At 43.8% G+C, this 13,970-nt stretch overlaps 1 protein-coding gene across 13 annotated transcripts in view; it reads left to right on the forward strand.

Moving 5' to 3' along the window:
* Csgalnact1 (chondroitin sulfate N-acetylgalactosaminyltransferase 1) overlaps positions 1 to 5,910 on the forward strand; it is a 342,493-nt gene extending 336,583 nt beyond the window's left edge. For 8 of the 13 annotated variants that reach the window (XM_087588269.1, XM_087588265.1, XM_087588266.1 and 5 more), the window contains 2 exons: positions 500 to 581; positions 3,908 to 5,910. In XM_087588269.1, coding sequence (XP_087444395.1) covers positions 500 to 581; positions 3,908 to 4,197 — 372 coding nt within the window. In that variant the 3' untranslated portion in view covers positions 4,198 to 5,910. 13 annotated transcript variants of the gene reach the window in all.
* Positions 5,911 to 13,970: the final 8,060 nt, after the last annotated feature.

Below are 13,970 nucleotides of genomic sequence, written 5' to 3' on the forward strand. Positions count from 1 at the left end.
GCCAGGAACAACTGGAATCTCTCTTGGGTATTTTTTCTCTTTCCCTGTTGTTGGCCTATGGATTCCAAGTTGTTCCCGGGGCCTCTTCTCAACTTCCTGAGCCCTTTGCTGGCTCTGTGCCCAGGCCTGTGTGACAGGCCTGACCTCACTTCTCCTTGGCACTGGGATCAGGCCAGACGTGGGTGGCTTTTCCATGGCTTCACTGAAAAACTTGCTCTTTGAGATTGTTTTTTGTTGTGTGTGAGAGAGTGTGTATGCGTGTTGTCATGCCTACACCCCAGAAACTTCCTAGCCAGAAGTGCCAAAAATCCCAAGGCCCCTCTTCGGATTAGTTAGCTTATTGTAATTATATTTGGCACGCACATGTGCACACGTGCACACACACACACACACTCATACTCCTCCTATCTTGTCTGGTTTTTAGCAGTCTAGAGCTCTTCTCATCTAAGTGTGTGAATACTGCTTTTACATACTCTCCCTGACAGCTTTTTCCTTGCAGGTCATAAAGAAGGAAACAGGATTTTGGAGGGACTTTGGATTCGGAATGACTTGTCAGTACCGGTCAGACTTCATCAACATAGGTGAGATAAAACTTCGTGTCTACTGCCACCTGGAGGCCACTGTGTCTACTGCCACCTGGAGGCCACTGTTCCACAGACCTTGAATAAATCCTGCAGGTTCTCCTGGTAAAGGTGCTGTCATTTCCACAAACAGTGCTGCCCCTCAGGCCACAGGAGGCAAGACTTAGGACTCTGTCATATACAACAACCCCTCTCAGATGTACCCAGTGCCACTCAAGGTTTTACAATGGCAGCATTCAAGCAAGTCCTGGGGTGCCTCCTCCTCTGTGGGGTCTTGCTGTGGAGCCCACTAAGTGGGACATTGTGAGCCTCCAGCAAGGTGACAAGGAAAAGGAGGGTAATCTGAGAAAAGCACATGCAAAGAGGACCCATGCTTTACTCTGATGATCCAAAGTCCCATTTGTCACTTTAAGCTCTGAGTATGCAGTTGCTGTCAGCATGAGCACCCATGTGTGAACATGTCCACACATACAGACACACAGATACGCATAAACACAAAGATGTAGATGTGCGTATACAAATGTTCCCAGTGACACATACACAGACGCACAGAGAAAGATATATACACACCTATTCACACAGATACATGCACATACTTCTATATTCAGACATGCATGCATATAGACATATACATGCATATACATATACATCATATAAACGATCATATACATGTATATGCACATACACATGAAAATGTACACAGGCACACACATACATGTGTATGCACTTAGAAGCTTACATGAACCTGCATTTTCAAATACATATGAGCCTGCCTGTAGGATTCCAAAACTCAGAAAGGAAAGGCCCATGGGTTTCAGCAGAACAGGCCAAAGTGCTTAGAGGCAAAAGGGGTCTCCTGGGACTTCACAGCAAATAGAAGGTGAGAAGTAGGCTGGATTACACATGGCAAGAAGGAATAGGTCCAAAACTTTGACCTGGGCTCTGAGGGGCCAGGGAAGCCCTTCTGTATGGGAGTGATGGGAGACTCCTCTGCAGACCTCTGGGTATCCTTCTCTCTTCCCTACACTTCCCCAAGCCTGGGGCTGAGACTTCCCATCTTGAAGTCAAGCAGCAGAAGCCAGGCCCAGGTTTGTTTTGTTCTGTGGAATACAGAGACCTTAGGACCCCCTAGAAATAACCGTATTAAGATGAAAATAAATATTAAACAACTTAGATTTGTATCCCCTAGGAGGCAGCAGAACAGCATGGTGCCAGTCTGGAGTGGCAGCTGCTTTGTGGAGACAGCAGGTGTCCTTTGACATCTCTCTGGGAAATATTCCTAAGTGGCTGGCGACATGCACGTCAGATTCCCCGAAATCATACTCACTTTTAAAAAATAATTTCTATTTCAAGAGGCTATTGTTTCCTTGCTCTGTACAGAGGAAGATGATTTAATGGGGTGGCAACTCCTATGTTTATCAAATTTGGATTCATATTACATTGGGTTCTATGAAGATAGATGTCGCTATACATGCAGAGGAGGGGAGCAGAGTGACCTGGGGAGGCCTCAGCGGGTCACTGCCATGACCTCAGAGCTTCGGAGTCCCCTTGGATGCTATTCTTTACAGTCACGCCCTTATTTGTAGGTGTCTTCCTCGTGACCCTGGATCTAATGCAAGGTGAAGACAATCGCAGTTTAGGTCAGGAAGCCAAACCCTTACTAAATTCTAGGTTGTGTGGGTATGACATCTACCTCATTCAAGGACGTAAATACCCCAAAGGTCTGGCAGGCTTTGCTGAGAGGGCAGGCTCATTCTTCTAGTCCCTGCAGAGACCATGGAAATGCAAATTCAAGACTAGCATGGGCTCTACAGCAAGAGCCTGTCTTAGAAACAAAACAATATCCTAAAGCTTGACAACTTAACCAGCAACCATGCTAGGAAACGTCACCCAGATGCTGGGTGCCTGACTTGTGACCTCTCCCCTCCTGTGCCACAGTGGCTTGTAGACACAGCTTGGGGTTGGTTGGTTGGGATTTCTGGTCCTGAATGTTTCTGGTTGGAATTGGCCCTGATCAGAGCAGTGTGCATAGCTGGGGTACGTGAGTAGGAATAAAGACGCTACATACAAATGTCCAGGACGTGGGGCTGAGTGTGGTCTCGCCTTGGCTATTTCTCATAAGAGCTGGCTAGGTAAAACACCCAGGTAAATGCAGAACAAACAAGGAAAGGGCTTGTTCTTCTTTGGCTCTACTTGGGACCTGATGGGCTTGAGGTTAAGGGGAAAAGCAGCTTCTGGCACGGTGATAAACACCTGTAACCCAAGCACTTGGGAGAGGAAGGCAACCTTGGCTGCACAGTGAATTTGAGGCCAGTCCAAGCCACATGAGACCCTGGTTAAACAGAAAGGTAAGCAAAACAAAGGGCATGTCACTTCCCCAAAGTTAGACAAAGGCTACCAGGTGTTGTCTTTGGAAGGAGGTCAATATCGAATGAGACAAGAGTTTTCTTGGGAGAAAGCTTCAGAACAGACAGTGAAGCACACTCCTTTAAAGTGATGGAGCAGCCTATGGGAAGGTACCCATGAAGGTTTGGGAGTGCTGTGACCTAGGAAAGGAGTTCTTTTATGGGAGTGGTTTTTCCTATTGCAAACCCCCATTTTAACTCACTTAGCCCCCACAAGCCCCAAGGTTTATCCTCGTTGCAGTGGCAGAAGGAAGCCATACCCAGACAGCAATACAGGGTTCGAATTGCAAGGTATCAAGTTCAAAAAGAAGGATGCTCTCAAAGCTCTTAATCCTGGGCCAGCCAGGGCTAATTATTAGTACTGCTGATGGCTTTCACAAGCAGCCCAATCCTTAGAATCCAGCCCAATGTCTTGTTACATGAAGTCTGCATGACCTGCCATGAAGATCATTCATTCCTATTGTCCATATCTGTCCAAAGCCTCTAGTAACTTGGATGGAGGGAGCTTCAAATAGCACCTCCCATAAATACCTCCTCATTGTGTATATGGGGATCGGGTGGAGGCCAGGAGAGAAGCTCAAATATTCCTCAGGTGTCATCTACATTTTTCATTTGGGGACAGAGTCTCTCAGTGGCCTGGAACTTGTGAAGCAGGTTAGGTTGGGTACCCAGCAAGCCCAGGTCATCTACCTGTCCTACCCTTCCTGGTGCTGGAATTGAAAGTTCATGTCACCCTTTCAGGAATCCACTCTTGGCTTTAAAAAGAAATGTGTAATGTGTGTTCTGGGTCATCGAACTCAGTTTCTCATGCTTATGCCGACTGAGCTATCTTCCCAGTCACTCCCGCCATGCCTCTTGATGAAAAGTCCCTAGAAGCTGAGTGCATGCCACACAATTCAATAGCATGTTCTGTCCCCACAGGTGGATTTGACCTGGACATCAAAGGCTGGGGCGGTGAAGATGTGCACCTGTACCGGAAATATCTCCATAGCAACCTCATAGTGATACGCACGCCTGTACGGGGACTTTTCCACCTTTGGCATGAGAAGCACTGTATGGATGAACTGACCCCTGAGCAGTACAGGATGTGCATGCAATCAAAGGCTATGAATGAAGCATCCCACGGGCAGCTGGGAATGCTTGTCTTCCGGCATGAAATAGAGGCTCACCTTCGCAAACAGAAGCTCAAAGCCAGCAGTAAAAAGACATGACCTCCTAGGTAAAGATTAGCCAAGACGTTTAAATTTTGTGCCTTTGGCAGTTACTGAAGAAGTAGATGCAACAAGGTATAGACTTCCACAAAGGGCAACAGAGAATCTGACTGATGAGTGACAGATGAATGAAGAGTCTCGGGTTTCTGTTGGCTCTGTGTATGCTGGTGACTCTGACTGTGTTTACAGCCAAATGAGCTCTCTGGTCCCTGCTCCCTGAAATAGTCACAACCGGTTTCAGAAAACCAGAAGGAGCTGCAAGCCCACTGACTTCTCTTCTTTGGATTGGTTACATCAGAGGGCTTTGGTACTACTAGGACTACCAAAGGCTCAGATGGAGCTCTCGGACGGAGCAGAGGACCTGTGTGAAAAGTGGAGCTCTGACATTAGTGTCCTCCACCAGACCGTGAGCAAAATCAAAGGGACCTGGAAACAAACCATCCAAACTGTCATTTCCCTAGTATTAACTGAAAAACAAACAAACAAACAAACAAAAACCCTAAAAAACAAAAAAAAGACAAAAACAAAAACAAAAAACAAAGCCAACAACAACTACAACAAAAACCCCTCTCTTTCCCATTATTGTTTAGTCATCTCTGTTCTAAAAATGCACTTTTTTTGCTTCTGAGCATTATGCTTATTTAATTACCCATTTCCAAGCCTTAGTAGGAGTACATTGTAGTACACACATTTTTATGATTTTTTTAAAGATTTGTTTTTATGTTTTTGCTGATTTGTTTACTTGAGACAGTCTTGACACAGAGCCCGAGATAACTTGAAATCCTGATCCTCCTGTCTCCGAAGCCTGAGTGCTGAGATTACAGGTAGCTAGAAGATACGTGCAGAGGCGTGGAGTGAGGAGCTCCAGTTGCAGGCATGTGGAGCTGATCCAAGGACTTGCCAGTCTCCGACCACAAGAAGGCTACATGTGGGGCTGCAGAGAGAAAGGTATCTACAAACTAAGACTGTCGGAAGAGGAGCAATCAAACACTGGAAAAAGAAAAAGATACTTTTCACAAAGAAAGGACACTAAGAAGACCTTCGTGTATTTACTAGAGAATATAATTTCTCTTCTGGAGAAATGGGACCACTTTCTTACCTGTTTGAATAAACCAAAGTTATGAACCAAATGATCACTTTTCAAAACAGGGTGCTCTTCTTGGTCTCTGGTTTGCATAAAGAAGAAACTGCAGGAAATATATATATATATATATATATATATATATATATATATATATATATATATATATATATTGAAAGACAAATCCATTAACCCAGTGAGGTGGAAGATTCTGCTCCATTTCCATTCACTCCTGGCTAGGTGGAAGCAACTTATTTTTAAAATAAGCAATGTTACCTGATTGCCAAGACGCTTCTGAAGCATTTTCTTACAACTCCAAATTTGTTTTTTTAAAAAAAATAAATCTGATTAACATTGAGTGGTTTCTACATCCATGTGCAAATTATTTATTTATTAGCCAGCACCAGATGCATGAGCTAATTACCTCTCCTGTCTCTGTGCCTTCTGTTTGCCCACAGTGAACTCATTGTTTAAATGCTTCAAGAACACTCAAGCTGCGTGTTTAAAAAAAAAAAAAGGATTGTATTGATTTGTACTGGTAGTTTATAAAATTTAATTAAAACACAAGACATGAATGAAAGGTGGCATTGCACAGCTAATAAAATTTGTGAATTTGATTTCTTTCCATAATAGGAATGTGTGTCTTGAGTTTGGGGAAATTCTTTTGGGCATAGATCAGGGCTTCCCACTGCTGGCACTGTTGAAATTTGGAGCTTGATCACGTAGTAGGGGAGGGGAATGTCCAGGGCAAAATCCCTACTGTCCCTCTGCATGATGGATGCCAGGGGCATCTCCCACTCAGCTTTTGACAACCAGAATGTCTCTGATCATGACCCCTGGCTAAGAACCTCTAGGACAGAATGAAAAATTTGGCATTTCATTCATGCTAATTTTTACTTAGATGAAATTGGAAAAAAAAAGATTTCTGAATCCCCTTTCACGCTGCCTTTGCAATCACATGCTCTGGTGGTTTTAGAGACTTCGGGGCATATGGCTGTTGTTTCCCAGTAGTGGTCCTGATGGACTTGTCACTGACTTGTTCTGATATTGTCACAGAGTCAGGGAGCAGGTGAGGCATCAAAGGAATCAAGCAGGTCCAGATGTCTCTTGTGGTATGGCAGGCCCTGGATGACTCCAGGAAGTTGACTTGTTCACACTGTTACAAACGCTCTTGACACTGGATAAGATTTTTGTTTGTTTGCTTGAGACAAGGTGTTACGTTGTAGCTCAGGAGGAGCTGAAACTTGTGCTCCTTCTGCCTCAGACTCTCAAGTGCTTCAGTTACAGTTGTGTACAAGCACACCTGGCCATGAATTGATTTTAACAGTTGCTCAAGGAACAAGGAAAAATGCATGGTGGGTAAAGTGAGCTCAGGTCTCGTCTAGCCACGAAACTGAAATGGAAAGCAAAGACTGGAGTAAAGTGGGGTCTAGCTGGTCTGGCTCAAACAGCATGCTCCAGGTTCAGTGAAAGACCTTGTCTCAAAAATAAAGTGGAGAGCAGAGGAGCAAGACACCCAATGGGCGTAGAGATGGTGAGGACCCATAAGGAAGCATGTTACTTTGAATGATGATTTGAAAAAAACCTCTAAACTTACTGAGGGAGCTCTGGAGAGATGGCTCAGTGGTTAAGAGCACTACCTGCTCTTCCAGAGGTCCTGATTTCAATTTCCAGCAACCACATAGTGGCTCATGACCATCTGTAATGAGATCCAATGCCCTCTTTCGGTGTGTCTGAAGACAGTTACAGTGTACTCATGAATAAAATAAATATATCTTTAAAAAAAAAAAAAGCTCACTGAGTAACTGTGGTGGTTTGAACAGGTTTGGCCCCCGTAGACTCATGTGTTTGAATGCTTGGCCCACAGAGGGTGGCATGATTAGGAGATGTGGCCTTGTTGGATGGAGGAAGTGTGTCACTGTGGAGATGGGCTTTGAGATGTCCTATGCTCAAGCTTAGCTCAGTATGGAATGAGACCCTCCTCCTGGCTGCCTACAGAAGACACTTTCCTCCTGATTGCCTTTGGATCAAGATGTAGCACTCTTGGCTCCTCCAGCACCATGTTTGCTTGCACACTGCCATATTTCCTGCCATGATGATAATGGACTACATCCCTGAAACTATTAAGGCAGCCCCAATTAAAAGTTGCCTTGGTCATGGTGTCTCTTCACAGCAATAAAACCCTAACTGGGACAGTAACTAAAGAGGATAGTAAACACTTACTTTTTTTCATTTGAAGCTTAGCTTAGTTACAGTTGCAGTTTGAAATGTCTCCTGAAGGCTCATCTGTTAAAAGCATGGATGTCAGTGGATGGGATCTTGGGAATGATCCCATTCCCCAAGGGGTCTCTGACTTGATTAATACATTCATACTTGGTGAATCAGTACTTCAAGCATTCATACTTTTACTTACATTCATAATTTGATAGTGGTAGAAAGCTGGAAGTGGTCAGGAGTTTGGAGGAAGAAAATCCAGTCCTGGTCCTCTAGACTTTCCTAGCTCCCTTCATTTCTGCCTACTTGTAGAGCGATTTAACCCCAACCTTATGTAAATGAAGGTAAGAGATGCCTCACTACACCTCAATAATGGCCTGAAATTCAAACTTAGACATCAAAGGAAAGCAGAAATGAAACTGTATTGAAGAACTTAGTATATTACCTCCTGCAAAGAAAGGACACTGCCAAATGCATAGCTTTCCAAAGGCCCCTTCTAAGTTCATGAATATTTACTCTATTCCTTGTCCCTATATGTTACCTGAATAAAATTTTTGTTTGTTTCTTGAGACAATGGTGTAGGAGGAGAAGCTGATACTAAAATCTGGTTCCCTAATTGTTTCTTGATGTGTCAATAAAGATGGCAGAAGCTAATCTCTGGGGAAAGGTAAAGAGGTGGGATTTCCAGGTCCCAGGAGGAAGAGGAGAGAAAGAGATAGAGAAAGGGTTTTTCAGCCAGGTCAACACAATGGAGTCTCTCATTCTGTAGCCCACGATGGACTGAAATTCACAGGGTTCCTTCTGGCCCAGATTCTCAAACAACTGGGTTACAGCTGGGTATAAGCACATCTAGAGAGCAGTCCAGTTATCTTCTAATATACTTGGGGCCCCAATCAAGTACTACTATTGATTGTGTTGTGTGAGAGCTGTTAGCAGCTTATCCCTACTCTTTCATTGATGACAGAGCAAATCTTCAAAAATCAGAGCATTTGCACTACAGAAATTGGCAGTTAATGTGACGGACAGGCCTCTCAATTTTGAGCCACCACCCCAATCTAGCCTTTTGTTAAACATTTGGCAATCAACAGTGATTTTGAACAACATATCTCATACCCCTGTGCTGGATCTCATCAATCTACCACTTTCCAGCACATATAGAGCCAGCCACTGGGTCCATAAACCTGGACACCTTAGCTTCGTCCACACTAGATAGGTAGCTCCCAGAATTTTAACTCTGTTTCAGGGGGAAAAACCCTCTAATCATACCTGGGCTTGGGTCCTTGTGGTTGCTGTTATGGCTTCTGCATCCAAACCACCACTTGCAGTTTGCGTGGTTTGAAATGAGTCATTCCATGTCTCTATGAATCCCAATTTCTTCCTTTAGGATGAGTACAATCAAGTCTATAGCCTACAAGTGTTTCAGAGTTAAATGAGTCAATGCAGATACAGTATTTAGAGTCTGGCCAGCACTTAGGATATGCTTATACACTGCCTCTGGACAGTGTTGAGCTTCTAAGTATACCCCAAACATCTTGGGCATAATCAAGGGCCCAGTGTGGGCCATCCATTCGAGACTTTGAAACCACCACGGACTTTCATCCTTTGTTTTGTTGTCCTGACAGATTTGTAAAAGAAAACACGTAGTAGTAGTATAAAATATAATATATAGCTACCAACTTCGATTCCAGAATTCTAGGGCTGATGAAACAGCTGGGCAAACACTCTTACATTCAGAAAAGCTTCCAAAGTAAAAGAGAGAGAGAGAGAGAGAGAGAGAGAGAGAGAGAGAGAGAGAGAGAGAGAGAGAGAGAGGAGAATGGCTTCCATTTTTCAGGTGCAGAGAAGTGAGGCCAAGAAATGTTCAGAGATTGGCCCAGAAACTGACTCCAGGACTCCATGTCATCACTCATCCTGGGGCAAACTCCAGATGCTGTGGTTATCCAGCAAGTCCAGACCTCAGAGCTCTTCTGCCTTGTTCTCTCTTTCCTCTGTCTTTCCCCTGGCCACACATAAGGCACACAGAGGAGTGAAACTCACTGACACGGTGAACCGGGAAGAGCTGCACTTCACGGCCACCTGCAAGTCACCAGCTGCAGCGTAATTATGAGCTGGGCTGGGACTGTGTTTGAGAGTGAAGCCTCGGGATCAGGCTCTTAATCAGGATCTCCAGAGGTGAGATTTAAAGACTGCCTCAAATAGAAAGCCAGAGGAGGGGCGCCTGGTGCTGAAAGAGAGTGTTCCTGAGAGTTTGCTGGCTGATGAGACAATGACCTTGGGCCATTTCTTAGGAGGGCAGGTATGTTTTGCTTCTGCGCATATTGATGTCTGAGCTCCCTGAGATTTCGTTCTGGCTAGCTACGGATTATCATTCAAAGCTGTTTTTCCTGGCAAGACTCAGGACGTGCTGTTGCTGCCAAAAAGTTATGAGTTCTGTGCCAGTTGATTGGGGGGATTTAGGGTTTTTTTTTCCCCAACACAGAGAATAAGTAATTTCTTGTCCACAGAGATACCTTTCCAAATGTCCTCACTGCTTTACTCAGCCTTTGAAGGTGCCCTCTGCAGAAGTCAATCCCAGCATCCCCTGGGTCTTATTGGCCGTGAATTCTAGTAAGAAAGAGGAAAGAGACCATGGAGGAGAGAATAGGAAGGAAGTCCGTGATGAATGTCACAGCATGGAAGGGAAGAGAGAAGCTAGGCCATGCTCCTGCCTCCACTGTCTCCCAGTGTTGGTCAAGTCAAGTAGAGCCAGGACTGGGAAGGCAGTCTGTAGAAATAATGGACGGTCTATGACTCTGGTATGGGTGGTTGGGAATGCTACATCTATGCCTTATCCTTCAGTCACACTTTAGGTTGAGGCAAGCACAGTGCTGCTGGTAGCTCCCTCTACCTCAGTTCTCAGTCCTTGCAGCTTCCAGGTCTCCCACCAATCTCAGCCACCAACCCAAAACCTACAGTAAGCACCTTGCCTCCTGGGCTCTCAAAGGCCATTTGAAATGCGTTTAAATTTTGGGAATAAAGACAAAACAAAACAAAACAAAAAATAGAATACCACCAAATTAAATTTAAACCATACCTGGAGTTTTTTTTTTTTAATTTTTCTTTTTTGTCCCCTGCAACTAGTCTCAAACAGAGCCATATATAGTAGATGACATCCACAGTGCGTGTGTGTGTGTGTGTGTGTGTGTGTGTGTGTGTGTGTGTGTGTAGGGGCTGTCAGAAATAGCCAGGGTGGCATGGGTGAGAAGCTTGTGTAGCACTCTTTCACATCTTTTGATGTGAAAAAGAGAAAGAAGAGAAAACTGTTGTGGCACAGATGCTTGGCAGGTTTGGTGCAGTGCTGGGGTGGGAATGTTAGTAGGATTTTGACTTGGTGGGGATTTCTCAAGGTGGGGCAACTTTCCATGGAGAAAAATACACAACTGAAGTAGATGGATTTGGGCAATGAATCAAATCTGCTCCATTAGCATGGCATCTTGCACCACCTGACCTAACAGGGACATAGGTATGTTCCAAATTCATAAGCTCCCTCCCCCCTCAAAAAGGAGTGTTAACTTGTGGGGGTTATTATTAGGTGCCTATGCCACTGGGTCAATAGACAACTCCAAATTCAGGGATAAAAGATGGCTACCTTGGGGTTGTCAAAATCACTAGGAAAGTATCCCTCCCTTCCTATGCCATCTCAAACCAATGCTAACTGATCCACTTCTCCTTAGGTCAACTAGCTAACGTTCTGTGTAGATTATTATTATATAACTTCCCCTTGTTGCCTTAAAATATTTCTTCAAAATCCAAGAAAGTTACCATCAGGATGCATGGCCCATTGGTTACATAAGCTGAATTAATAAAGAAAACTTCAGAGGGAGTGGTCACACTTAGGAAAACATTTGCTGTGTTGGGCACTTAACTCTTCTAATCCTTGGGACCCAAGTGACTTCAGTAACTCCTTTTAGACTCCTTTTAGACTCCTTTTAGAAGTAAGAGCTCATTCGGGTTTAGCAAAATGTTTGTTTCTATGATTACACATGGCTAATTGATGATAACAGGCAGGACACAAGCCCAAGCCTTCTGGGCTTTCCTTCTGTTATGTCAAGCTACTTCATTGCCCAATAATAAATTGTTATCATATGCTAAGGGAAAAGAAATTTTATCCTGTAAGCCCCTTGATAGTTTTTAATCTTGAGCAACAGAGCTAAGCCTCTGCATAGAGATGCAAGTTACTCACCATCCTGAAGACACATTTGAAGTGTGACTGTATAGTGTCACAGTAGAATTAACATGGCAGAAAATCCAATCTCTCCATCCACACAGTCAGAGATGAGCAGCTCTCTCCTAATACACAGCAGAAAGGAGGGATGAACACAACGAGAAGATTGTGAAAACAGAAGATAAGGAAGAGAAACCAGAGCATGGCTAACAGATATTCCTAAAGAACAGGAACGAACAATTTAAGCAAAAACATTAAAGATGTAGTTATGGAAAAGCTCCAATTACAAGGGAGAAAGATGCATTCGAAGAAATACATCCTGGAATAAAGTCATTTACCATGTTCTCAACAAAAACTGAAGCAAGGAAGTTCCAAGGATATGTACATGCCATTCTATAAATATCTGCTGTTTATCCTGCACTCAAAATAGTGAAATCCCAGACTACATATGTGTGAAGGCCTCAAATATACCTAGATTCTAGTGCACTGAGAGGGATACCGACATAGAAATTAGATATTGCAACCATTTAGGCCACAAAGCATTGCTTACTGCCCTCTGCTTCAGATCCTACCTTGACTCTTTCATTAATTGATTATGGTTTGGATGTGTAAGCAAAGGAAACCTTTTTCTCCCCCAAGTTGTTTTTGGTAGTGGTGTTATCACAGTAATAGAAAGCAGACTAGGGGGCTGGGGATTTAGCTCAGTGGTAGAGCGCTTACCTAGGAAGCGCAAGGCCCTGGGTTCGGTCCCCAGCTCCGAAAAAAAAAAAAAAAAAAAAAAAAACCAAAAAAAAAAAAAAAAAAAAAGAAAGCAGACTAGAACAATTCCTATGTTCTTCTTTAGCCTAGATAAAATTTGAGCTAACACTTATGATGGCTATAAAAGTCTGAGATGACTACAGAATGGAGTTTCTGGAATCTTGCTGATGGAAAGAAGAATCAATGTAGGCAGAGGCTAACACTTGGCTCCAGGCCAACACACAAGTGTCCATATGTCCAAGGCCTGGGATTGGAAACCTGTACAACAGCCAAAGACAACTCCCCAGACCAATAAAGCTTGAACTGGAAGGGCAGGAATCTGGTCTTGTTGACACAGCAGAAAGAGAAAATCAGGGTTAGAGTTAGACGTCACCTCAGACCACACCTAGTGCCAGACACTCCTAGGACAACGACGATGAGTAGTCAGACTTCATCAGCCCATTCAGTTGAAATTCCCAATTCTATAAACCATTTTCCTACTCTGAGAATTTCAAATATTTTTCCTGGCCATTGTATCACCAAGCGCTAGACAGTTTATTGCTCTGCATGTCCATAACTGGTAAGATAAAACAGTACAGAACTCAAGTCTAATCCTCTTTATAATACATCAGGTTAACTGGGTTGAGTTGTTTCTTAGTCTTTTCTCAGTCACTTAATACTTTTAATACATTTGGACACAGCCATACTTATTGCCTACAATAAAATTTTAGGCAGAGGGTGATGCTGGAATTTCATATATCTTTGAAATTATCAGTGATTGAAGGATACTTTCAACTTATTCCATTGAGTAACAGAACACAGATCCTTATGATTTCAGAGCCGAAGGAAAATAGAGGTCACTCAGACCATTCCTGTGCAGTAAAAATGAAGACTGAATAGTGTGGTGGGTTCCCATGGGGAGTGGCACTGTTCAGACATGTGGTCTTATTGGAATAGGTGTGGCCTTGTTGGAAGAACTGTGTTACTATGCAGGTGAGCTTTGAGGTGCCTATGCTCAGGCTCTGCCCAATATGGAATGAGAGCCTCCTCCTGACTTCCTGTGGAGGGCAGTCCCCTTCTGCTGCCTGCAGATCAAGGATGTAGGACTCTCAATTCCTCCAGCACCATGTCTGCCTCCAAGCTGCCATGATTCCTGCCATGATGATAATAGACTGCACTTCTGAAACTGTAAGTTAGCCATAGTTAAATGTTGTCCTTTACAAGAGTTGCCATGGTCACATGTCTCTTCACAGAAATGAAACCCAAACCAAGATGAATAGTGTGATGCTTCATCTTGTCAATTCGATTGGATTTAGGTTCACTGTGGGAAAACACCTCTGGATATGCTGGTGCAAGTATTTCCAGAAATATTTAGCTAAAGAGAGAAGTCCTACTCTGGATGTGGGCAATATTATCCTATGGGCTGGAATCACAGACTGAATAAAAAGGAGAGAGCTGTCATCTTTCTTTACTTTCTAAATGCGGGTTCTATGTGACTAGCTGCCAGAGCCGACTGCCGCCACGCCTTCCCCATCA

The sequence above is a fragment of the Rattus norvegicus genome, chromosome 16, assembly GCF_021556685.1.
Source record: "Rattus norvegicus strain SHRSP/BbbUtx chromosome 16, alternate assembly SHRSP_T2T, whole genome shotgun sequence".
NCBI classification, from domain to species: Eukaryota; Metazoa; Chordata; class Mammalia; order Rodentia; family Muridae; genus Rattus; species Rattus norvegicus.